This window comes from Dipteris shenzhenensis, chromosome 2 (assembly GCF_047967505.1).
Source record: "Dipteris shenzhenensis isolate YYH24624 ecotype China chromosome 2, Dip_SZ_1.0, whole genome shotgun sequence".
Taxonomy (NCBI): domain Eukaryota; kingdom Viridiplantae; phylum Streptophyta; class Polypodiopsida; order Gleicheniales; family Dipteridaceae; genus Dipteris; species Dipteris shenzhenensis.
In genome coordinates, this window is record NC_141597.1 from 47,215,667 (window position 1) to 47,241,789 (window position 26,123).

The following is a 26,123-nucleotide window of genomic DNA, read 5'->3' on the forward strand; positions in this document are numbered from 1 at the left end:
AAATAATTGCGGTATTTTTCCTAGAATTGAAGCTTCAATTTCACATGCACCACAACAATTTGGAATCCCCAAAATAAAAATAAAAATGTACTCATCGATACTACCAAAAATAGGCGACAAGACTAAAAAGATGAAGCTGAATCAATAGATTCATAGATCAAGAAGTGTCGTGGATTAAGTGCAACGAGAGAAAGCAACATGATCTTACTTTAGAAGATTCTATGAGGGCATCACCCTTCCTAACACCATCGCAGAACATTTTATGTTAATACAAAAACAGTTGCAAAGAAAAATGTCAACAACCATGTCCACTTCTTATCATTTGCAAAATGAAAGAAGCACAAGTACACCAATGGAACAATATTAGGTGAACTACAATGTGAAGTAGGATTTTTCTCATGCTTTAGGTTATGGTCAAAATACAATCAAACCAAGTGAAAGCCAAAAAAGAAACAAAATACCGCAAGTTTTTTCATTTCCAACAACGGCACTTTAGGACAAGTTAGGCTTTCATGACAAGGATGAAACACATAAGTTATTTCCACTACAAAAGGATACTCAATAAGAGTGAATACACATGGGTATATGTTCTAGCATGCATGCATGTGCAGGTGTGTGTGTGTGTGGACATGCGTGGTGTGCACTTGCACTAATTTCTACTCATTTTGTGATTGAAATGAACATGAGGGCATAAATGGGAGCCCCCATTTATTCTAGAATTCAAGGACATAAATGAGAGCACCCATTTATTCTAGAATTCAAGGACATGATGTTTATATACATGATAACTCAAAGTTGCATTTGGCAATTGATTCTTACCACCTACTAGAGGCTTTAGGGTCCTAATTATCTTTCTAGGATGCTCTTACCTTATGTAGCTTTCATCTTTTTTTTCATTTTCTTGAAAGGGATTAGGGAAGGAGATGTCTCTTACATACTAGAGTTGTTCACCTCCTCTGCAACTCATCACTCCCAAAAAGGTTTTGGAAAGAGCAGGTGGCATACATACCCTATTGGTTATTTTTTCATGGCCCTTTCCATTCCATTGATGGTTCACTATTAGCTATATATATTTCAATGGGTCACACAATAGGATATGTCTATCTATTGTGTTGTCAAATTGTATGGATGGATCATGATATAAGAGTCGAACATTGTCGACTCCGAGGTCCCTCCTTTCTCCCTTGGCAAGAAAAAGGAGGGAGAGAGGGGGGAAGGCAAGGGAGAAGGGAATTGGGAAAAGGGAAAGGGAGGGGTGGGTTTGATTTGTGACAGGGGGGCAATAAAAGGCCTAAATTGATGTTCATATGGAATCCCGATATAAGCCAAGGCATGTAGACATAAGATATGTTTCCTTTGTTAGATATACACCTCACTATAACTACCAACTCGATAGTCCATTTTCCTTTTCAAAGATGTAGATGAGTCTTCAACTTGTCGTAATGTGAACATATTCCACAAATTGTCTACAAATATCTGTAAAAAACATTGTATAAACACAAACTCATATTATTTAATGAAAGACCGCATAATGTTAAGGCTGTTAGAACCTCAGAGGACATTCTATATTTGTTAGTTGAGGGCCACTTAATATACGATAGAGGCTAGGTGATTAAGCCTATTTAGAAGGCTACATGGATTTCCGTTATGAATGGAAAGTACGCTAATGCATTCTTGTCATTCGAAGTGGCTATGTAATATGCTGGTCTTCCCTATGCAGATTCAGAAATACCTTGTAAATTATGGACAATAGACCCTATTTCCGTATCATGTTCTCCTTTCACATTAATAGATACAATTACTCTTTAGTGGAACTTAAATGGATAATATAGATTATACATTACTTTCCAACGCCAAATTTGTCTTGCAATATGGTGCAGTGATAATACTCCCTATTGCCCACACCAATTCAGCAAAGCGACAACAGAGAAATAAACTTACTAATTTCTCAATTGTGTCTCAGAGTGTGCCAGCTGGTTGTGAAGCTGTGCTGTTTCTGTTTCTCTGATATTTGCCACGGGCCCTTTAAACCAGAATCTTGCATTTACGATCCAGCTTCCAACAACAAGCACAAGAAGTCCTCCCACTGCAACCGGTGTATAATTGAAGTCTATTGTTGTCACAGGATACGCTACAGGTAGAGAGAATAGTACAGTAATAATAGCCACCCACGTCACTGTTATCCATCCCACAATAGGGCCAAGTGCCCCAAGATGAAATGGTCCAGGAACAAACGTCCTCCGTGCAAGTGTGATGCGAAACAAAGTCGGTAATGCATAGGAAATGTACAAGCCAACAGTTGCAATAGAGACCATAGCTTGGAAAGCTACTGTACTGCCCAGGGACTGCAAAAAAAAGATATATTATGACACAAGCAGCGTACCATTTATAAATCCCAAAGAACATGAATGATCCACAAGTAGACCGACAGACTATCGCACCGTCAAGGCCATAATAAATGCAATTGTCGCAGAAAGCCAAACCGCGTTCAAGGGCACCTCTCGTTTGTTCACTTTGTGCCATACATTTGAAAATGGCAGGGCACCATCTCTTGAAAAAGCATATGTCATCCTGCCAGAAGAGTTCATATTACAAAATGCAGACAACAAATCATAATTGCTTCTCAGCTCACACAAGAAGAGCAGGATTCAAATTCAAGAAAAATTGAAACTGCAGACCTTGAATTGCTAGTAATTGAGCTCATGCCACAAAAGAAGATAGCCACAGCAACTACTCCAAGGCAAATGATGCCTCCCACCCCAGAGCCATATCTATTCTTGAAGGCATCGTAAAAAACTTGAGCAATAGCATATCCATTTGCATCATTTGCTGGGTCCAGTACATGCGTTACATCAGTCATAGCAAATGTGATGCCTAGAAGATATGCCCAACCAGTCACAACTGATATGGCTACTGCGCTTATGATACCATATGGTCCATTCTTATCCGACATCTTTGTTTCTTCTGACTGCAGGATACCAGAGACAATAAAGCTAGCAGTAGTTCTTTCTCATGCTTACAAAGAATCTTAGCTTCAAACTGTTTTTTACACGCTTACCATGTGAGCAGAGGCATCATAGCCACTGATTGAGTACTGACCCACGAGAAGTCCAAGCAGAAAGATGTATAATTTGCTGTGGATGCCATATGTATCATCTGTGTGAAAGTGATGGAACACAAAATTTGCACTTGCTCTTGTAGGGGAAATAGCCGGTACAAGAATCATGAGGACGAAGACCCCTGTAAAATTGTGACAAGAACCAACTCTTAAGTTTCTAAAATTTATTATTGAGCTGCAAAACATTAGTGCTATATAATATTCCAGAGTAAAGATAAAGGTGAGATGTTCATCCTAAAATTGTAAGAATGTAGGGGATTTCACGTCCTTAAGATTGTGAGTTATCTACGCTCTGTAGCTTTATCCAGAAGCTGCAAATCTCTATCTGATGTTTCAAAACTTTACAGGATGATAACATAGTGTAATACAGTAAATATGTACTCCATTTGAGCTATTACTCAAGTAAAGACTATTATTTTATGGAGAAGCATTGAATTTCTTAGCAGTAGGTGACAACTTGGCAGATCCCACAACCTGAATACCATCGTAGGGGCAGTTTTTGCATGCAATTAGTAGATAATCATTGCTTCTAGAACAGATGAAAATATACCCAATATCACTGTCATCAACCAAGTGGCCAGGTCTTCAATATTCATCGCAACACATAAAGTTGTTTTCATTTTGAGAGAAACCTTGAAATGATCTGAAATTCCTTTCAATGGATTGGCTTCCCAGTTAGTAAATGGGTCTTCCATCATCTGTTATGACATGTCTGGTTTGGTCAGCCTGTATCTATAACTTTAGCAATCTCATTTTTTGTTAGCATTAAAGAGAGGCTGGCTTGCAAAGGAACGTTACACATTTTCCGTCATAGAGAGCAGACAATTCACACTCACCAAAAAGATTCCATATGGCAGCAATATTCCCCAAGTGAGAGAGCCAATGGATGGAGAGGCTGTTAATAACTGCATGAGAGAAAAGGATTGCTCCATGGAAGCATATCACCACATACTTTGATGCCAGGTATCCTCCACCATTAGCACCTCCAGTACTTAGCAAAACAATAACTTGAAGGAGAGTTGCTAGCGAGTACTCTACACTCGTTGTCACAGCCCACTGCATACCAATATCTCTAATAAGTAAGGCTGTAGAAGCAGGTAGCCTATATGAAAATCCTCAGAATGATGAAGAAAGACAGCAATACTAACAATCAGTCGGAAAACACCAGCTCACAGAAAATTCAAGGAAAATGAAAAACTGCATACTAAACCAAGTAGATTCCGTTGCAAAAAGTCAAAACATACAGTCACCAGAGTTGACGTGTGTTCAAAGAGTGTGATCTCCCAGTACGGGTACAGGAAACTCTCAAGAACTTGGAGGATTGCAGAAGGGGTGCCTGGTTTGCAAAATTGAAACATTCAAGGTCCATAATAGCTTTGCTAGATACCATGTTGCAATTCAGGGCTAAAATGACAATGGTACAGACTGCTGCTGTTAGATGATATTTGAAAGAAAAATGCATGGAAGAAATTTTTTGATTGGGGTGTATGTTGATGCTTGGCAAAAGGAAAATGTGAGCATAGTTTTAGTTTAAGGATGGTTTGGGAGTGAGGGAAATGAGGAGGATTGACAAGGTTGAGTCAGGGCTGTCAAAGAGCCACAGCTTCTCCTTCGGTACTTTTGATTTTTTCATGGAAGTCTACAAGCTACAATAGAAGGTCTTGTTTTTATCCTTTCTGCTTCTCTACTGATGTTATTATAGACCAAGTGTTCAACTGTGGAGTGGTTTGGACTGAAACGTGCCTGTGGCAGGGATTTGATGCAACTGCTTTCTAACCAGGCGCCCAAGCTTTGTGCTAGAATTGTGCCATAGAAGCTTGGCCTTCAGGCTGATCACCATTATTGTCATGTTATTTTTTGCATTTTTTGCTATCTCCTCCTTTGAATATGGGAACTATATTATTAGTCTTCCACTGCTTTATGAAGCCTTCTTCTATGGTCTGAGATTGTCTTGTTCATTTTTAGGGATGCTTTTGTTTCCATCTCTCCCCATTTCAGCATCTTTTGTGAGGAGACCCTGTAGGTCCGATGCCTTCCTGTTGGGTAATTTCCTCAACCCATTCTCAATGTGTGTGTGTGTGTGTGTACATCATTGTTCCATTTGTTCCTATAAATTATAGTATAAAGTTTTAGATGAGTATGGGCCATGAGTTTATATTTCCATATTGATTTTGAATTCCCAATCAAGTTTGGTTCTCTTTTGAGAGCTTGTGGGAAGAGGTTAAATTATCTTTCTCTTGCCTTGAAATTTCTCTATCCATCTTTGTTCAAACAAAGCAATGAACTCTTCGGGATTACTCATATAGGAATTGTAAATTCTTTGGTGATCCTACTTTCTCTCTGTTTGGCTTTTTTAGGCGTTCTCTGCAGCAATCTTTCTTTGATTGCTTGCAGACCCGCTGCATAGATCATGAGGTCTTTTTGGCATATACTGAAATTTTCAGTTGATGTAATTGCAGCACCTTATTTTGAGGTTGCTACTCATATAATATAATCAATCAAAGATTTCACCCAAAAAAAAAAAGTGTGTACATCAAAAGGTGAGCACAATGAATGGGAGTTTGTCCCATCCATAGTCTCCTGCCCTCTCCAAGCCCAAATATCCCCAGTCTGATTCCACTAGCTCAGGCAAATTTCATCCTTTGTTACACTAGGCTTCTCCACACGTCCAAGCAGTAAGCGAAATAAACGCAAATTTTCCCATTAGCACACCTTTGCTACATAAACATGGGGAATATCCTAATTTTCTGTTGACACCTTTAGAAAGTATTGTCCAGTACTGAATTCAGAGGTGTTTCTGTCTGCGTGATTTTTGGGCCCGATCAAGTACCATTGAAAGTCATTGGCAGCACCAATTTTTTATGCATCACCATCACCGTTGAAATTAGTGTAAGGTATTTATCTTGGAACTCACCGACATGAGCGGTTGAACATTTTGGTTCAAAACTTTGAATCCAACTAGACCTCACTGAGTTTCCCTCCATATTCACACATTTTCATCTTTCACCTCTAGCAATTGCCAGCTCATGCCTCTCCTTGCTGCCCTATTCAAAATCAGCTCAAATCACTTCTCACACATGATTTTCCTTTCTCTCTTCACATGTCTTGTAGACACTTGCATGCCTCAAGTTCTGCCAGTTTTCTAGCATGCAACTGAGCATTTCTGAGACAAAAATCATAATCATTGGGACACAATGCAAACAAGTTGCATTTAGATTTGAGGGAACACATTTGGAGATGGTCCAGCCGTACAAACTTGGGCAGAGAGGAACGCATGCGTGAGAGAAGAACTAGGGGATGAAATCACTCTTAGCTTCAAAGTAAATGCAAAAAATCACATATCAGCAGTTGGGATTACCAGACAACATTTTGACATCGATAATGTATGCTATGGATGCCAGGCTCCGGCAATATTGGAAAAGAGTGGAGAGGATGAACAATAGATTCATATTTTAAGAATGATTTAAAAAAAGTCTAGATGCCTTACCTCATTTTGCCAGCAGAGATAAGCAGGCTACCCTCAGAAGGGAAGCTCTATGTCAACACATTAATTACTTTGTAATAGTTGAAATATCGGACATGGATAAACTTCTTCACAAGGAAATGGAGGCAACCAAGCACAAGGGGTTGGCACAGGGCAAAAAGTGGATGGATGAAATATTGGAGAATACAAATGTGATATCTTCCTGAAAAAGGTGTTGCCATTGGAGAGCTTGTAATGCAAATTTCCTAGCCAATATACGGCATGAATCAAAGGAGAAAAGGCCTTCTAGGAAGGAGAAGGGGCTTTCTAGGAAGTAGAAACTTAGTGCTGGTATATGGGAGGCAAGAGTATCTCAATGGGGACATCTCTCTCTTCAAGGGATGCCCCTGTATGCAAACAACGATCCAAACAGATAGAACTGCAGAGGGAATGTCAGGAAAAACTCTGCCAGTTTAGCTGAGAAAACCTCCACGATTGGTAAAATATAAAAGCGGTAAGGGGGCCCTATTTATAGGGGGATCCCTGACAATGAACTGACCGACTGGGTCTGGTAACCAGCCGACTGATCCGACCAGATCTGGTCGGGTTAACCTGACCAGATCTGGTCGGGTTAACCTGACCTAGTCACGACAGTTGACCCAACCTTGGTCAGGGTCTCAAGCTGGCCTCGACTGACCTGATTATTGGCCTATAATGTGGCCTCTACCAGGCCTGCTAACACTGCCTCTAACCCAAGCATAGTGTCCTGGTTAGACACCCACCTCACCTGCAACACAGTGAGAAAGGACAAATAAATTACACACCTCTCTAGCGAGCACACCCACATAGCACCCCTCACTATCTAATATACAAGTAGGAGATGACTAACTCTTACAGACTGTCATGTGCATGGATCGTATCTGGCGTGTGTTTAGGCACACAGGACTAGCTTTGAGAGCCTGGGGAGGCTAGCGGCTAGGCAGGCGATTCTCAGGTTGGGTTGCAAGGGCAACAGACAACTTAGGGTTCCAGCTATTTTTAGTGGCACTAGGCTAGAGCCCATATAAGGGGCCCAAGGATTCAGTTTTCATTCATGCAAGTAAGAGCAGGTCTAGCTCTTCCTTGCTGGTTTGGATCCTGGATCCTGTTGCGGACACACACCCGCTTTCTAGCATAGCCCAGATTCCTAGCGCAGTCCTGGGGCCCTATGGGTGCCTTCTGGTGGTATGGGACGCCAGGAGGTTGTGGACTGGTTGGATGCAGATGTTCGTGCTAGTAGCCCAGCCTGTGGCTCGGAGGATGCTTGGATTCTACGGGTCTTGGAGGTGAGCATCACGGTTGGGTGGTGAGCATGCATACACCTCTCTTTGTGGTTCTATGATCGGCTGTTTGTGCTTGTGTGCATCCAGGTTCCCAGGAACGATCGTGGTCATGTCAATTGGTATCAGAGCCACTCCTGGATGACGAATTTTTAAAGGAGATAGCAATTCCTGTTTGGATCTCCCTTTACGCGCATTTATGATGATACTATGGCCTCGACCAAGAAGTTGACTACACCCGAGACCCAGGGCAAGAACAAGCTACTAGCAGGGGAGAAGCAAGATCTTCCGATACTCCTTCTCAGAAGATGCACAAAACCACTAAGGGCAATAAGGAGCGCTTCCTCCATTCGCTTCATCTTTGGAAGGAAGGACGATGCTTTATTTGTGAGGAGAGTGGGCATACTCGGGCTCATTGCCCGAAGAGGCCCGGAGCCTCACAAGGACCTTTACTGAAGATCAAAGGACCACCTACGAAGTCAAAGATAGCCACTCAAACTATTTTGACAAGTATTTGTGTCAATGTCCTCACACACCCTCATTGTTGTGATTGTTCTTTTAATAATTCACTGTTTGGCCCCCATGATCTCTATTGGACTTTTGGTGAGATCCAAGGGACACGGACACATTCTTTTTGACCCAGGTAGTTCTCACAACTTTGTTAACCAAAAACTTGTGCAAAAGCTACGGCTGAATATGACACCTAGTAATCACACCTACAAGGTGAGCTTTCAGCTAGGAGGGATCGCAAGATGGATCGATTTCCCAGCCGGATTCAAGCCTACGAGGATATTTTAGAGTGCTATGTTATGCACTTGGATCATGTAGACGTGTTGTTGGGCATTGAATGGTTTAAAGCCCATGATGTACAATTTGATTGGGAAGCACATATTCTTTCTCATTTGCACGGGGACCCCGTCTTTTGATATAGTGTGATGATATACATACCTCTTGTAAATGCGATTCAAGTCCGGAATATATTACAAACAGGTTCTTATGATGTGTTTCAATGTGTTTTGATTCCATTTTCTTCACTTGTTGCATTTGTGTCTGATACCAATGATTTAAGTGTGGTTGAACATATTGAATTATAGAAGTTGTTAAATGATTTAAAATGTATTTCCCGAACAACTGCCAGTAGGCGTGTCTCTAGAATGGGCAGTTTTAGTCCCGGTTCTCAGCCTATAAGTATACCACCTTATAGAATGAGAGGAGGACGAGTTAGCTCAGGAACTTCATGAATACTTGAAGTTGGGGATATACGCCTGAGGAGATGGTTCATGGAGAATGTGTGTGGATTATAAAAGATTGAATAAAGTCACGGTTAAGAATAAGTCCTCTCCCTCGTGCTGATGACTTACTAGACAGATTGGTTGGAGAAAAGTATTTCACTAAGATTGACTACGTACTGGTTACCAACAGATTCGTATTTATGTAAAACATATTGAAAGGATGCCCTTTCAGACCCGCTATGGTCATTACAAGTTTCTCATATTACCTTTTGGATTGACCAATGCTCCCGCAACCTTCCAACAGATGATGAATTACTTGTTCCGAGAGTTGTTGGGCAAGTTTGTTATTGTGTTCTTGGATGATATCTTAGTGTGTACAACAAGACTTTAGAGGACCATATTGGTCATCTCAGAATCGCCTTAATTTTATTAAGACAGAATAAGCAGTATGCTAAGCTTAGTAAATGTGATTTCTTTATGAAACAGATGTATAATTAGGACACAAGATTTCTCAGGAAGGTGTTAGCATTGATGAAGATCATATGGGAGACAAGATAGGTTTACAGTTTTCCATGTTGAAGGCTACAAATAAGTGGAGATCTCTGGTTGGCCAGGCCAGTGTCCTCGTTGCAGGCAGATGGGCCATCTAGCCCAAAAATTCCATCGTGGTCAGACCCCCCCCCCCCCCCCCCCGCCCCCGCAAGACAGGCAGAGTCAGCAGGCCAGGGCCCAGCACCCCCTCAGACAAGAGCAGCAGGAGTCCCAGACACTTTGGGTGGCACCTTCAGAGGGAGAGTGGACCCAGGTGGAAAAAAAGAAAAAGCAACAAAGCAAATTGGCTCGAAAGCGCCACAGGCAACGGGCTAGACGCGGAGAGAGAGAGAGAGAGACACACAGAGAGAGAGAGAGGCATCCACAGAGGAGCAGCTGCAGGAGCCCTTTGTTGGAGACCCCTCCCCCCAGCAGTAGGGGCCATAGTTTAGCCGGGTGATCCTCCATTAGTGGAGGTATAGCAAACACACTCACCCTAGCGTCAGCAATGTGCCTCAGGAGCTCCTGATGTTGCGATGGCAGAAGCTGCGGAGGGTAGCCCGGCACTCGTTGAGGAGAAGGGGATCCAGAGCCTAGGTGTGCCTGATTAGCAAGGAGGGCCTGTAATTGCCCCTATTCCCTCCCACCCCGCCCCCCCTCCGACGGACCCCTCTCCCTCTCCACACCCTCCCCCTCCTCCCGAGCTCCCCTGACCCCCTCCTGCCCCCCTTGCCACTCCTGCTATGGCCATTTTCACCACCCGCCAGCCTCCCCCCCTTCCCTCCACCCCGGCCTCCCCCTTCCATCCCCCTATTAGACCTGCCTCAGCTCCCTTGCCAGTAGGCAACAACACGACCCCATCCCCCTGCACTTCCTCATCTCAACGGCCTGTCCCCCTCCCTTCTCAGCCCTCCCATTCCCCTGGAGATCTTGTACTCTTACCCTCTACCACTGGAGGTGACACTCATGATCTTGCAGGCCCAGAAAAGGGGTTTGATTAGTGTTGTGGGCTCCCAGACACATCCAGTTTGGCGGTTCCAATTCGCCTCCACAGGGTTGGAGACGTGGACCCCAGAGGTATTTGATGCTATGATGGGGGATCAGATCTCACGCACGATGGATGATTGGATGGGTCCACTGGGACTAGATGTTTGGCACGCCCATGGTGCAGAAGTGAACTTCCAGTTCAGCTTCACGTGGGAGAAGCCGATTTATGGTTTGACAGTAGGGGTTATCAGATTGCCACCAGAGGCAAGGATCGATCTGGAACACTACTAGCCACTCCAGAAGTGTGCTGAGATGGTCAGAGTGGATGTCTCCTTCATGTTGCAGTGGGCACGAAAGATTGGCATAGAGCCGATGTCCACTCTGGTACACCGTCGCATGGACATGGACTACCCGCCCTCCAAACCCCCCTCAAAGTCACAAAAGGCGGTTTTTCTGGAACAGGCACCCACCCACAGGCAAGCCTTGTTTCCTGCTTCCCCGTCCTCATGAGTTGGACCATAGTGACTTGGAACGTGCACGGGCTCCACGACCATGCACGGAGTCAATCACAATACTTGATCCTTTGGCAGGAGTTGCAGAGGGCAGTGGTAGGGTGAGCAGTGGACTTCCTTTTGATACAAAAGCACATGTTCTCAGTAGTAGACATCCGAGGGCGTCACCACCTTCTTCCCAAGAGAGCCCGGAGGTGTGGTCTCTTGCCATAGGACGGAGCGGAGGGGTCTGCATCTCAGTATGCCAAATGGTGGTCCCAGATGTCTACAATCATGGTGAGCTTATCCCAAGGTGGGTAGTTTGGATGCAAACAGTGTTGTCCAGCCTTTTGGAGGAGGCTGACAGAGTGTCTACCAGATGTTGACTCTTGGATCGTTGGAGGAGACTTCAACAACCTGGAGTTTGGGGAGGACAAGCAGGGGGGTGCCTCCTTTTCCAAGATGCCAGCAACAGAGCGGAGCACGTGAGAGCAATTCATCTTCAAGATCAGTGGCAAAGACTTGTGGAGAGAGACAGAGTTCAACAGGATTCCTAGCAGCCTTCTCTTCTCATTCGGCCAGAGGCGACATGATGGATTGCTTGAGAGGCTGGATCACTTCTACGTCGGGGACTGGGCACTCTGCAGAGGTGGCTCTACAGGGATTCTAGCAGGCACCATGATGTCAAACCTCTCTCTAGCAGGATTACACCTAGAGCAGCCTCGTTGTGGCCTGCCCCAAAAGGGGGCCCGCATTCTAGAGGACCTACTACAGGATGAGGAGGTTCGGCTGGTTATTGCAGAGATTTGGCAACAACCAGAGTCAATACTTTGCAAAGGATGGGCTTCGTGGGTGGCAGATGAGATTTAGAGGAGCAGCGAGGAGTTGCAGTCTCACGCCCTTAGACGAAGGAGGGCTCTTCAGGAGCACGAGCGTGCACTATGATGAGACCTCGCCTCCATAGAGAGGCTCAGGGAACAGGACCCAGGATCCCAGTGACTCAATGATAGATTTGAGAGTGCGCGCCTTGAGCTCCAGGACACGGAGGTTTGGCGGGCTGAGTTTTCCTACCACTCCACCCGGTCCCACTAGGTTCAACAGGGAGATAGGAAGCAATTTTTTCATACCACTAGGCCTCGATCGGCAGGCACGCAGCTACAACGATTACCGGATCCGCAGGGTATCTTGCACACTGATCCACAGGAGATTTTAGAGCTGACCACGGATTTCTACAGCCAGCTCTTTCAGGTGTAGAGGGTGACTCCAGCTTGCCTTGTGACCCATGAGTTAGTTTGGGACCAAGTTCTGACAGTAGTCTCGAAGGAGTTGTGCAAGAGACTGAGGGAGCCTTTCACGGATGAGGAGCTTGGCCCAATCCACTGCCTCTCAGAACGTGAAAATGTTGTCCGAGATGCTGTACTCCTGTACAAAGCCAGTTTGTGTATCATGGATGATGTCGGTGAGATGAGGCCGCAACCGCAAACTCAAGACCTTAGCCAGGATCTTGTATGCAGTGTCTAGCAAGGTGATCGGTCTCCACTACTAGATGTCTAACCTATCTCCCCCTTTCGGGATCAAACAAATTCACCCCCTACTCAGGGACTGAGGAAGGGAACCCATGTCGAAAATCTCCTGGCAGGCTGAGTGTAAAGGGCTAGTAATGATCTTCCAGAAGTTACGAAAGAAGGCCGGAGTCAAACCATCTTTGCAGAGGCACTTTTGGGTCGAGAGGGCCTTGAGGGCTTAGAGGAGTCACAGCCGTTGGCCATCCTTCTCTTGGATTTTGAGAAGGCTTACGACAGGGTGGAGTGGTCTTTCCTGGAGGGCACCATGCAAAGGTTGGGTTTCTCAGATAGATGGATTAGAGGAGTCTCCGCGCTCTATGCGGGGAGCTCTAGTCAGATGCATATAGGTGGACACATGGGCGAGGCCTTCTCTCTCTCATGCTCATTCCACCAAGGCTGTCCCCTAGCTCCCTTTCTCTTCCTTTTTGTGGTGGAGGCATTGGGCTACTACTTGAGATCGCAGGTGGTGGGCCTCACAGGGTTGAGGCTTCCAATCAAACAGAAAGAGGACCTATTGGATTCCAAGTTTGCAGATGACACAGCCTTGTATGTAGAGGGCACCACAGTGAGCTTGGAGAGAGTCTGGGGAGCCCTGGCTATTTATTGAGGCCTTCGGTTCATGGACCAATTGGACAAAATCCATCAGTTTCCTCACAGGCTATGAGGAGACACAGGAGATTTGAGAGTGGGAGAGTGCCTTTGGCTTCTGCACAGCGAGATACCTCGAGTGCCAAGTTGGTATTGATATTACAGCAGAGCAGTAGACGCCCCAGATCTTGAGAGTGTTCGGTGCAAGATTCTCTACGGAAGCTCGGTCAAACTCTCCCTAGCGGGCCATGCCGTGCCTTAGTAGCCAACCGGGTCCTTCTTGCCCCGGCCTGGTACATTGCCTCCTATTAGTGCTTTCACAGAGGGTGCATTGGACAACTCCGTCGCTTGGTTCGCAATCTCCTTTGGGCAGGTTCGGACGACATGGGGAACACCAGAGCCCGGGTCGCTTGGCAGACGATGATTATGCCGCAAGCATTGGGAGGCTTGGGTATCGTTGAGCTGGAGATACAGAGCAGAGCCCTCTTGGGCAAGCTGGTGGTGTGTGACCTCACCCCTGGTACAAAGCCCTGGAAGCTCCTCTTACAGCGAGGGCTTCTCAGGAACACCCCACGCACTTGGGGGCAGTGGCAGCATTCACACAAATTGGATCTTCTCAGAGGCCCCCCTTATGGGGAAGGGTCCCTTTGAGGATGATGATCCAACGAGGCAGCAAGCAACCTGATTTCTTCCGTGTAGGACCTGGAGGCCTACTTCAGGCACTCATTGAGAGACCCCCAGAGATGGACGGGAGTCTGAATGGGATTCATTAGCAGATGATCAGAGTTGTGGGCCAATTGGGGAAGGAGTGGCACATTGATCCTCCCAACATCCCAGAGCAAGACGCCCCCAAATGGCGCCTCTGGCTTTGGGAAGGTAGGCCCCTGAGGGAGGTACAGTGGGATCCAAGAGAGTGGTTTTGGCCTTCCAGGATCGACCTTACCGAGCAGGTGGACGAGGTGCCCTTCTTTCCCTATAATGGTCCACTAAAGCATCAACTTTCCGTTTAATCTTATAAACCCACTTAGTTCCAATGGCATTCTTGCCAGGAGGCAAGTCACACAACTCCCAAGTGTTATTTTGATAGATAGAATCCAATCCAACTTGCATAGCCTTCTTCGAGGGAGAGACATTAGGTGCCCAAAGAGGTCGGTTCCAGGTTTTGGACGCGCCTTGGGTACAGTCTGCGGCCGAGGAAGATCTCTTACTTTTTCCGGCTTGCCGCCCACGGAGGCTTGCCCATAGGCCTGTGGTTGGAGTAGATGCGGGTGGAGGGGCAGTGTCACTGTTGCTCTGCTGGTGTTCTGGAGATGATCCCTCACTGTCTTTGGAGTTGTTGTAGCGTAGAGAGGATATGGATGGGAGTCTTCAAGATTATGACACGCATGCGGTGCCTTCAGAGGGACTACACCTGGGGGATGGTGGCCTGATTGACCGAGGGAAGTCACGCGTTCCAAATTAATGAGGTTTCTCTAGCTTAGTAGATACAGGGTCATAGCATTCAGAGGATAGAGCTCCATGACGCGGTCCCTCCTGATAGCCGGGATCCTCACTCCCCTCCGGAGGATAGCATGTGGGAGGTAGTAGCCAGTATCATGACATGGAACATTTAGGTTGCTTATTGTAGCCTGGTGATGGCATCGGGTCCCAACCTGGGCTACCTTGGTCGCCATCTGGCAGGATATCATCTACACCTTGCGCTCCACTTGGGAGCGTGGGACCTCGGGCTCTAGGGCGACTGTCACGAGGCGCGCACGTTTTTGCGAGGCATATTCACTCCGCGAGGGATTCGCTGGTTGTACAGTCCCCCCATCTGGCTATTAGCTCCTATACCAGAGATTCCCTAGGCAGTGAGCTGGGTTTCTCTGGAACAGGCTGATTTTTCTTCTTTCAGCCTTTATCGGTTTTTTCCATACTCAGCACCTTCGGGGCTGCTGTTTTGTATGAAGTTTATTGATTGAAGGTTCCTTTCTTTGCCCCCAAAAAAAAAACTCATAAACATACTGCTGTTGGAGCACCCAAAAACCCCTCTTTGTTTGCCATATCTCTAGACCCAAGAAAAATGGAGAAGACCCAAATCTGTCATCTTCAAAAGATGGAGCATATGTATCCAGGATCTCCAAATGGACAAAGTCTAAAGTAGTTGCAGCCATAGTAGAGCCCATATCATTACTCCTCTGAGGGCACCCCCTCCAATAATGAACTTCATGCCACAGTGGTTGCACATCACTCTGCCTTGAAGGCATCTCAGTTTGCATCGGACTTCTTCTTTGTGGGTGGAGAAGATGTCCACTTGCCCTTTCCTTAGATGTTCCACCCTTTGACCTACGGGGCAGCCGAGGCCTCCGCATCTCCACCCTGTGGAGGGTTCTGGAAACACCCCTCCTAATCAAGAACCATAGGCACAATCTCCTCCCAAGAGAGAGTGTTCAGCCTCCCACTAGTGATGAGAGAGAAGAAGAATGCTGAGAGCTGGGAACACATAGATGGGACAACAACGTGATGGTTTTGTCCTCTAAAGAAATCTATTTGCTTGCTTGGAGTACTTCTTGCTGAAGTGCCTACAATTTCTCAATATGCTCCTGCATGGTTGCTGAATTTTTGGGATTCAATACTCGCATCTAAACTTCTTCAAAGACTTGCTCATCGGGGAGACCCTCCTCTAGAAGTACACCACATTTCCAAATCCCTTTAACATGGCTGATTACGTGAGAAGCACAATTTAGGAAAATGAAAGAGCAAACACTAGCATTTACCCGATCCCAAAGATGCTCCGCACTTAGTTTTAGCATTTCAATGTAAATAAGGACCAATTCCACACCCTGCAGTTGTTGCCATCCAGCTAACGGTCTACGGAAACATGGGAAGGACTAGGATCTTTAATGCCTTCTCAATCATCTCCGACAGACTAGCAATCTCAAAGGGGCGGAGAAGTAGCTCTTGTGAAAGGGAAAAAGACGAAGAGGTAGGGTGGCTGGGAAAGAAGAGAAGGGAGACTGGATGGGAATGTAGGAAGAGAAAAGAGGCAAGTATGATGCCTTCTTCAAGAAGTTCCTGATCGTTTCTATATCCGCCAGCAATAGCCTTCTCTTGAACATCCCAGACCGGCCACACCTTTAGATCACCTTCTTAAATCACTCTACTTGTACCCAAGCTATCTATGCCTTCTAGCAGCAAATACCATCATCCCCAAAAACTCTCCAAGTCCAAGCTTTTAGACGACCTTCTGCTTTGATACCATGTGAAAGTGCAGTGGATGTGCGAGCAACTACTAAAAGCAATATGCGAACTGAGGAGCTGTGAATCCAACGGATAGAACTGAGCAAGGAATGTCAGAAAAAACTCTACCAGTTTAGTTGAGAAAACCTCCACCAATCCAACATAACACGAATAGCACTAGCAACATCAGTATTAACATGAAATCACTCACACGGGCTTAGTTACGCATCCCCAACTAAACCACACAAAGTATCCTCTAGAATCCCCGCCACATTCGATGCAGCTCTTGCTAGGGTTAGTTATCTCTTGTCTATATATTAGAGAGTGAGGGCTGCTATGTGCATGTGCCCGCCTAGAGAGAGGTGTAGTGCATTAGTCCTTTCTCATTGTGTCTTCTACAAGGTAGGTGGTGGTCTAGCCACGGCACTATACTAGGCTTAGAGGCAGTGCTAGTAAGCCAGATATAGGTTGGTTTAGGGCCTGGTACAGGCCCATTGTATAGGCTAGTAACCAAGCCATTCAAAGGCAAGTTAGAGGCAAGATTAAGACCCTAACCAAGGTTAGGTCAACTGACCTAACCATGTAGAGTTTATCTGACTAGAGCTGGTCGGGTCAATCGCTTGGTTACCAGACCCAAATCGGTAGTTCATTGCGAGGGCTCCCCCTATAAATAGAACCCCCTTACCAATCTCGTACCGCACTTCTGCAATTATATTGGGATTTATTGATTCATTGATCAATTAAAGTAATGTCAAGTGAGGGAACTTATGACAAGGATTAGAGACGCTACTAGGATACTGATTGAATTGTCACACAAAGAACATCATGTAGCCATTGAGCCAGCTTTTTCTATTTACATTTAATTGTATGCCAAGGGAAATTTTTTGTTATGAGATGACATAAATCATTTCAGGATAAATTCCGCCCATTCCACCCTAAGAAGCTATGTAAAAGTATCACTTTTCTTCGTGAACAAAGGGATTTTGGACATGTTATTTTGGCTCTATGTGCTTTACTGAAAGATCTCAACTTCTCTAGAGGAAGGTTTAGCCACTTATCCAGAAGGGAGAGATTGTACCCAATCAGTGTAGCCATCCTCTTAGTCTGCTTTTTTTTCTTTCAATTGATCAAGTGGTGCTTTGTATGTTGAAGAATCTCGTATTTTGGCTTTATTGGTATCGAAGCTTGGCTAGGCCTATTGAGGCTTGACTGGAGGCGGAAGTCTCTCCTTTTCTCCCCCCGCTGGTCAGAGTAGAGAAATGAGAAGCTACCGATCCCATTCTTCCTTCTCTTGTCGGGCGGTACATTCTCAAAGCTCCTTGGCCTCTTGAGCCTCGCGGTCCCGGAGTTCCTTGGCTTCCCGAGCCTCTCGGTCACGTTCGTCTTTTGCGTTCCGAGCTACCCTTTCGGCTTCTCGAGCTTCCCAACCACGCTCTTCTTTTGCTTCCCAAGCCTCCCAATTGCTCTCTTCTTTTACCTCCCGAGCTAGCCTTTCACGCTCTCTGGTGGCCTGCTCACGATCTTCCCGCATCTCCTGAAGTAAGGTCATGCAAGCAAAGAGAGCCTCGGACTGTTGCTGCTGCATCTGCATCATAGCCTGCAACATGGCTGTCATGTCAGACATGGAAGTGTCTGTAGGTTTCTGTGGTGGTGGTGGTGGTGGTGGCGGTTGAGGCATTGAACCCTCATCCCCTCCGTGTTGGACTGCTCACTAGTGCTCATGGTGTCCTTGCCGAATCTTGTCTGGACCATAAAACAATAGAGCTGCCCCTAAACTGACCCTCCCCATCTCAAGAAAGAAAACTAAAGCGCTCTGATACCAATGTAGCGGGAGATAGACTATCCTCACTCTCTCTCGTGCTCAATACTAACTGCAATTGCAAGATGATGCACTCAATACACAAAGTGATGCTATGGATGTGAGTGAGAGAATCAGAGGGAGAGAATGTAGTGGACCTCCGAAGAGGAAATAGATACAACTGAATAATGAATGCCTAAAGGGCTGAATACAACTGTATGAAGGGGCTGAAATCCTCACTGCAAAATTGGAATACTAGACTACCTAGAGGACGTCAATCCTCACTAGAACCCTGAAGAGGCTGGGGCTACCCTACTGGTCTACTGCGGGGAGGCCTAGGCTCTACTGTGGGAAAGGCTTGAAGTTCTGAGGAGTGGAAGAAGAATGAGGACCAAAGGCGACCCTTTTATAGCTGTTAGGTCAGCCTGGCCGACTTGGTCAACTTGGATACAGTGACACGAGCACTCTATGCCAAGGAGAACCGATGCTTCCATTGTCATCTGCCGGGCCATAATAAGAAAGATTGCCCACATTACCAGAAGCTTCTAATAGGAGGAGCCACGTCAAGTGGTTCAGCAACAGCTTCAACAACCTCAATAGTCATTGAGGAGCTTGATGACCAGCAGACTACACGGACAACCTCAGTAGTCATCCAGGAGCTTGAAGCTCAGCAGAAGGGGGAGCCTTTTTAGTTTCCCAATATGTTTCAATTTTATGGACAAGTTGGTGGTCAGAAGGTCCTTATCCTAGGAGACTCAAGGAGTTATGAGGACATCATCTCCACCAAAGCAGCTCAAAAGGCTCAATTGCCTCTTACGCCAACGGAACCAATGACCTTGAATGGTGCAATGACCTTGAATGGTGCATTTCCAGGGCAGCAGATAGAGATCAACATGTAGGTAGCTTCAACCACCCTGAAGATCTCACGGTGGGTACAGTCGGCCACTCAGGATCAAGCAGCGGACATCATCTTGGGAGCACGATGATCATCTCGGCAGCAGACATCATCTTGGAAGCACGATGGTGGCACCCGACAGATTATCAGCACCAAGGCTTGGATGTCAAAATCCTAGGCCATGGGTCCAAACTTCATCTATTGGAGTAAGAGTGTTCCACGTCAACCTTTGATATTAGTCATTCAAGGGGTTCGAGACCGGCACCAGCAAGACACAATCGTACAGCAGAATACAGCATTACAGAAGCAGGCAACAAGGTTGCAGCAAGACCAAGATGCCTCTCTCAAATGCAGTCTTCCTCTATCCCTATCACCTATATGCACCGAGGAAACAACCCACATGGAGCATCATCCTGGAGCATCAACCCACAGCACATATCCTTACCAGAAGTTAGCACCAGATCCAAGCATTCAGTACATGCAGATTCATGAGTTTAGCAACCATTTTCGGCTTCATGAACTAGGCATTCGGATCAGGATTTATCATCCAGGTATACCACGGACAGTCACCTCCGTCGGCACAATGGGAAGCCCCTTTCATACCCTAGTTCGAGTTTGAGCAGAAGGTAATGTCACGGGCATCCACAAGCCCATGGCCATGCTAGCTGGTGCCAGCGCAGGCAACCAAGTCAACGGCCACGCAGGCATCCATACAGCCATGCAGGAATCCCTATGCAGTCAGCAATCAACACACAGTCAACAGAAAGTCAATACCATGTCATCGCAGGTCAAAAAACACGGCATTGACTCTCTTTTTTGTCAAAAGTCAACGCGTTGCCTTTTGGTCAACGTTGACTTTTTTGACCGACCTGGTCAGCGGTCGGCGTTGACCAAGTCGGCCAGGCTGACCTAACAGCTATAAAAGGGTCACCTTTGGTCCTCATTCTTCATCCACTTCATCTTGCAGTTGCAGTTAGTATTGAGCAGGAGACAGTGAGCATAGTCTATTCTCCCGCTACAATATGGGACCCAAAAGTGTCATTACAAAGCAATAAAAATGAGAGGATACATATTTACCAAGATGGTGGTTGTGTAGCAGCAGTAGGTAAATTGTCATAGAGATATGAGGGGATTGGAATACAGGAGCAGTACTGCATAGAGGTTCCACATGGAGATAAGTGGCTCAAGATGGAGACAAGTGGGAAGGTGACTCAGTGCTAGACAAGCAGCTCACATTGGAGGTCAGGCCATTTGCCAATTGGCTCCACAGAGACATGTGGCTCATGATGGAGAGAAGCAGCTCAGCATGGGGATAGGTGGAGGCAAGGGACTTCTAATCCAGCTAGGTGGCTTGGTCACAAAGTTTAAACAGAGGCCCAAGTACATGTCAGATTGGCAAACTACTTGTCAGATTCGCCAAGAAGTTAGAACACACATCTTGTAGTGGAGCTAGGTGGCTGGTGACAAAGATTAAACCGAGGCCCAACTACATGTCAGATTGGCCAAGAGCACATCTTGCCTAAATTAACGAGTCAAGATAGAGAGAGATCAAAAGCAAACCATGGGAGAAGACAAGAGAACAAAGGATCTATTCTGGGTGACTACATAAGGCTCATGTTTGGCTTTCATGTGTTATATGCAAATCCTACAAGAAGAATAATCAAGGGACTTGCACAACAAGAGTAAACTTCTTCATTTAAATGGCTGTGGATAAGACCACCTTACCAGTGGAGACAATAGATCCACTAGGACAGAATAGATGGAGAGCAAGAAGGCCACCAGCTGTATCCAAAAAAGACTGGAGGATACAGACAGGAGAGGAGGAGAGAGGTGTCGAGCAGCAGGCTTGAGGTGCCGCTCGCCTTCACTAAAAGTAGTAGTATAATGAGTTGCCTACCTTATTATCTAGTCGGAAGATCAATTGCTGGTCTCCTTGATTATTTGCATCATTCTCTGTGTCATCAGGTTTCACATCCTAATGTTCTAACATTAGGCTCACCTTACTCAAGCAGTCTAAGCTGGCCAAAATTCTTTTGCATATATTCAATTGTCCGCTTAATTGTGGCATAGACTGCTATATGTTGAATCACTCGGTAGAGGGAGTTGGATATCTCCAAAGTTAAACAAAGTCCTAATCTAAAAACTGTGCACTTAATTTTTCATACAAATTTTACCTGGTAAAAGAAAATGATCAAGCTTATTCATTTTGATAAAGGTATATTCTGAGACACTAGGGCCTTAGCATATGAAAGGCAGCACAAATATACATGGTGTTTGCTGCTGTGCGACATTGCATGTGATAAGAGCATGGTCCTTAAGTATACTGTAATTACTGATATACTGGTTCCACTTTCACCCCTTCTAATGCATTAGGTGCAAATTTACAGCAAAGCGCCAACTCTCAGCAACTTTTGACATATGGTAAAGGGAGAGTTGCAAATGGCAGCACAAATGATGGATAGCAAGGTACTTTTAGTTTCAGATGAGGCAAATAAACAAGTGCAAGAAATATGAACTTAAAGAGAACCAAGAGATTCAAGAAATGTCAGCAATGTAAAAATGAAGCAATAAGAGTCTAAGCATTGGACCTTTCAATTTGCTGTTTAGATACAGACCTGGCCAAGTATGTTGAACCTGCACGGTAAGGACCATACATGTAAGATTCAGACACAACTTTATTATGTGTTACAGATCTACACATAGATATTGGAGCAAAGCCCCAAGAATGGCATTAACCCCTAACTCAGATGTTTGCACCAAAGGTTGAATTTCAAGGGGGAGTTACAGCATTCCTACTACCTTAGTCAGTGATTTTCCTTCTGATTAAAACTGTTCCAGTCATTTTAAGCAAATAGAAGCAATGAACAAACAAACATACTCAGATTAAATTGATGCCCTTTGTGTAGTAATTAATTCACGATGGCTTTAGTGAGAGTGATATGTAACACGAATTCAAAGAGAAGTCTACATCTTTGCATCACGTGCAGTAGGTATTACAAAGAATAGAGCAGAGTAAATTTTCACATCAAAATGTGATGATGTGACAAAAATAACAGAAAGTAAATAATGGATTATACTTGAATACTTTATAATTGAGTGGATAAGAGACATGGACGGCTATAACTAAACCAAATGAGCATGCTTACATGGGCTAGAGTGAAACATAGTTGTGTTGGTTAAATTTCACCCCTCTTCAGCAATAATCTAAAGTTTCCATTTCAGAACCTTCTGAAACAGCAGCCTGAAATCCAAAGGTAAGAATGGTGGTGCACGATTTTACTCTTTAACAACCAGACATTTCAGCCCCTCTTTCCAAAGAAAACTACCTTCTTTTAAAACTTTGGAAACAATACAAAGGCTCAGCTATCCATGAGGGGCTGAGAATGCTTCGCCTTTTTCAACTGACCCACATTTCCTTCCCCTGCCCTACTTTCCTGCCGGTTGGCCTTGTTGCTGCCCACCTACGGCTGATTCATCTTCCAACTAGCCCCTTCCTTCTCTGCTACCTCTCCTTACTTCCCCATCATGTTATGCCTATTCTAATTATATTTTGGGCCCTCAAGACCTTTGGATTAAGCTTTTCAGCAGCCATTGGGCTGCTGGGCTTGGTCCTTCCTTTCTCTTCAATGATTCCCTCTCTTTCCTCTTCCCCAGCAAGCAGGTTGCAGTTTCTTATTGTTTGACAAGGGACCAATCGATCCTAAAGGTGGCCATAGCTCTGGCTGGAGGCGCTCACTTGGTGGCAGTCTCAATTCCCTTAGCCATCCAGATTTTCCTTTCCCCTCAGACCAAACAACAGGTGCAGAGAGCTGTCGAGGATTTACAACAAAGAGCAGTGGTCGGCACATTGTCAGCCTCACCCCCACATGACAACAGGTTCGGAAGTGAATCCAACTGAGTCTCTCTTTGGAAGGTGGTCACATGTAGGAGGTCATTATTTCTGAAAGACGGGTTTTTCCCTGCTGCAGCTTAACTCCCTATATACAACACAGAGACTAGCGGAGCAGAGCCCAATTTATCTTGGAAATTTTGATGCTACAAGAGCTATGTTCTCAACCCACGACATACAATAATGCAGCTGACTCATTCCAGAGCATGGCTCAAAGATTTGGTCCCCTGCAGTTAAATGGAGCAGTATACTTGACATTTCCATCATGAGATAGGCCCTTGCCTCAAAAAATTTTGACCAACTAGGGCTCATTGTCGAACGGGCATGGATGCCACTGTTAGCATTGGGATCTTGAATGTCTATGCACCTGCACCCCCAAACAAAGAGCACCCTTTTGGTGCCAACTTACAGATTGCATGCCAAATATGGACTCTTGGATTCTTGGAGGGAACTGCACTGCCTCCTGCCAATATGGGCACGTAGGAATAGTTCATTTCTAGTTTAAGGGCCAGGACCCATGGAGAGAGGCAGAGTTTACCAAAATTCAAGAGAGCCTTCAGTACTCCTTAGGTGCCATCCAAAGGAGCAGCATGGTGCTCCACGCTCAAGCATGCCTCTAGGAGAGAGAAAGAGAACGAGAGAGAGTGCTTTGACATGACCTGGCCTCCATTAACAACTCAAAGAGGAGGAGCCTAACTCCCAATGGCTAGGAGTGAGCTCGCTAGTAGTGTTCGGTAGCTCAAAAGGAGAATAAATACTTTGCAGTTGATTCAAAGCCAGGAGTTCTAATGAAAGCAGAACGTCAGCGTTCAAAAGAAAAGTTTACCAACTGCAGATGTCTATAGTGACTCGACTAATCTATTGACGTTAATTATTTTAAAGCCTTACATAGGAGCACACTAGTTATTTTAAAGCCTTACATAGATGTTAATTATTTTAAAGCCTTACATAGGAGCACACGAGTGAGCTTCTCCATGTGAGCACAGCACTTGAGTCAGCAAGCAATACAACGTTGCAGAAATTCATACCAGCCAGTTATCCAGGATGCAAATGGTCCCCAATTTTTCCCGGCAAGTTTGTAGCTCCAAAAATAGAGGCCGCCCGAAGTTGGATAAGCCGAGCATATTTCTGCCATCGACAAAGCTACAAACATGCTAAAAGACCCAGTAACAAGCCACCCGAAGGTCATAGATATGGGGCCGCCGTATAACAGACCGGTATTGTACAAGGTTGTCACCCCGGTAAGGATGGAGATGATGTTGAAAGAGAAAGCGAAATTGGCTATCACCCTGCATGGCGAGCTCGAAATCAAGCAAGACCCAAGAGCCAGATTGATGGTAAAGATAAGTCAAAAAGGTGGAAGTGAAAGGCATACGAGAGGTCACGCTTGAGCTCCTGTTTGTAGCCAAGTTCAGAGAGGCGACGGTGGCCGGAGTCAGAGGCGGGATCGGAGGGAGCACCCATGGCAACAAAGATGGAGGATGAGAGAATTGTGGGAGCTAAGAGCTCCAACTTCACCTGATGTGGTGGTGTGTGTGAGTTGATGTTGTAGTATGTGAGTGGCAGTTGATCAACGACTTCTTCCAAGCCTCGGGAACCCAACTCTCAAGAGTCCGAGGTCTCCTCCATGCGTCCACGTGTCCCTTGTTTCTATCATTCTTAGAGCGCGTTCCCGCTTGACGCCATGCCAGTGGGAATGCCCACGATCAATGCCAACTTACTCCATGCCACCCGTTCGTGGGAACTTGCTGTGCTTTCGCCCTTGCTGCAAAAATCTGACAACCTTTGGCAATGTCAAAGGAATCCCGATTTGTCAATTGGCAGACTGAAACCTAGCGCCGAAATGCCCGAGGAGAAAGCCCATTTTTTCGTCTCCAACGGAGCTTTCCAATGCTTCATTTTGGCACCGCATTCAACGGAGCTATGAGTGGGAACGTCTGTGGCCTTATGCTTTTCTGGCCTTTTTTGGCATTTGTGCTCGCATGGCGGAGAACTTGCTCTTAGTTTTCTCATCTCAGTTCACACCACTTCCCCCCACCCATGGAGAATTGGAGGATTGCCACCGGGGGTGGTCATTCACACCAGCCGACAACAATCATTTAAGTGTAGCATCACCGACGTGTGATTGGCCTGTTAGTTTTCCCATATATACTCAAGGGGGGTTTGTCTTCAGACAAACCCACCCGCCCTTGGAGAATTTGAGGATGGCTACCGGCTACGCTCGTTCACACCAGCCACCTCGTCGGTCATTAAGCTGCTGATTTATGTCACCAATGTGTGATTCGCCTGGTAGTTTTCTCATCTATACTCAAGGTGGGTTCAAACCACCCACCCACCGATGGAGTATTGGAGGATGGCCACTGGGTGTGGTCGTTCACACTAGCCGGCAGTCATTAGGCTACTAATTTTATGTCACCAATGTGTGATTGTAGCGGTTGGAGGAGTTGGCCATGGACTGGGTGGCCTTCGTAAGCCGCACACGAATCTTTTGTGTCGATGTCTGGGCCTATCCCTTTTTGGGCCAACTAGAACAGCAGCCCTTCACACCACCTTTTGGAGGATGGCCGACAAGTGATGTGAACCCAGCATCATTGTCATTGGGTGTTTCAACAACATAATTTTTTTCATTTTTCATATAAAGTAGGTACGTATGATGTATTTTTTTCAAATCTATGATACGGAAAAGCTTGCTCATGTCGGATTTTAGGCACTATTTCCATCTACCTATTCTAAATGAGCTTAATTGCAGCTGATTGTTGATCAATGACTTAATCCAAGCCTCAAGAACTCTTCTCTATGGATACACGTGTCCCATTACATATGCTTTCTCTTTGAAAATTCATGGGTAGTACTTCCCTTGCTTCTTTTCAATCAAGTGACTATAAGGTCCTCACCTACTTCTTCTATTAGTTTCTCATTTATACTTTCCACCTATCTATTCTAAACATGCTTAATATCAACAAATGATTCTATACGTCTAAGTTGGCCATACTTTCCTTCTCCCAATTCTAAAGGCCTTAATATGAAT

General features: G+C 45.5%; 1 protein-coding gene across 2 annotated transcripts; it reads right to left on the minus strand.

Annotated features, from left to right (window-relative positions):
* Nucleotides 1–1,854: 1,854 nt before the first annotated feature.
* Nucleotides 1,855–24,998, minus strand: LOC147904869 (amino-acid permease BAT1 homolog). Of its 2 annotated transcripts, XM_087395984.1 has the most exons (8): nucleotides 24,471–24,998; nucleotides 24,124–24,384; nucleotides 21,822–21,840; nucleotides 3,955–4,174; nucleotides 3,059–3,240; nucleotides 2,679–2,968; nucleotides 2,442–2,571; nucleotides 1,855–2,345 (listed from the first exon to the last, which is right to left on the minus strand). In XM_087395984.1, the coding sequence occupies exons 1-8, from the start codon at nucleotides 24,557–24,559 to the stop codon at nucleotides 1,941–1,943; spliced, it is 1,596 nt and encodes a 531-aa protein (XP_087252110.1). In that variant the 5' UTR covers nucleotides 24,560–24,998; the 3' UTR covers nucleotides 1,855–1,940. The 2 variants fall into 2 exon arrangements, with proteins under 2 accessions (XP_087252110.1, XP_087252119.1); XM_087395993.1 differs by lacking the exon at nucleotides 24,124–24,384.
* Between the last annotated feature and the right edge of the window lie 1,125 nt (nucleotides 24,999–26,123).

Bases quoted from the DNA above. Each gene is read 5' to 3' on its own strand.
- LOC147904869 (XM_087395984.1), bottom strand. From the start codon at position 24,559: ATGGGTGCTCCCTCCGATCCCGCCTCTGACTCCGGCCACCGTCGCCTC. The intron at 2,969-3,058 runs GTAAGCGTGTAA...GGTATCCTGCAG, and splicing joins ATGATGCCTCTGCTCACATG to TCAGAAGAAACAAAGATGTC. The intron at 2,346-2,441 runs GTGCGATAGTCT...TTTTTTTTGCAG, and splicing joins CATTTATTATGGCCTTGACG to TCCCTGGGCAGTACAGTAGC.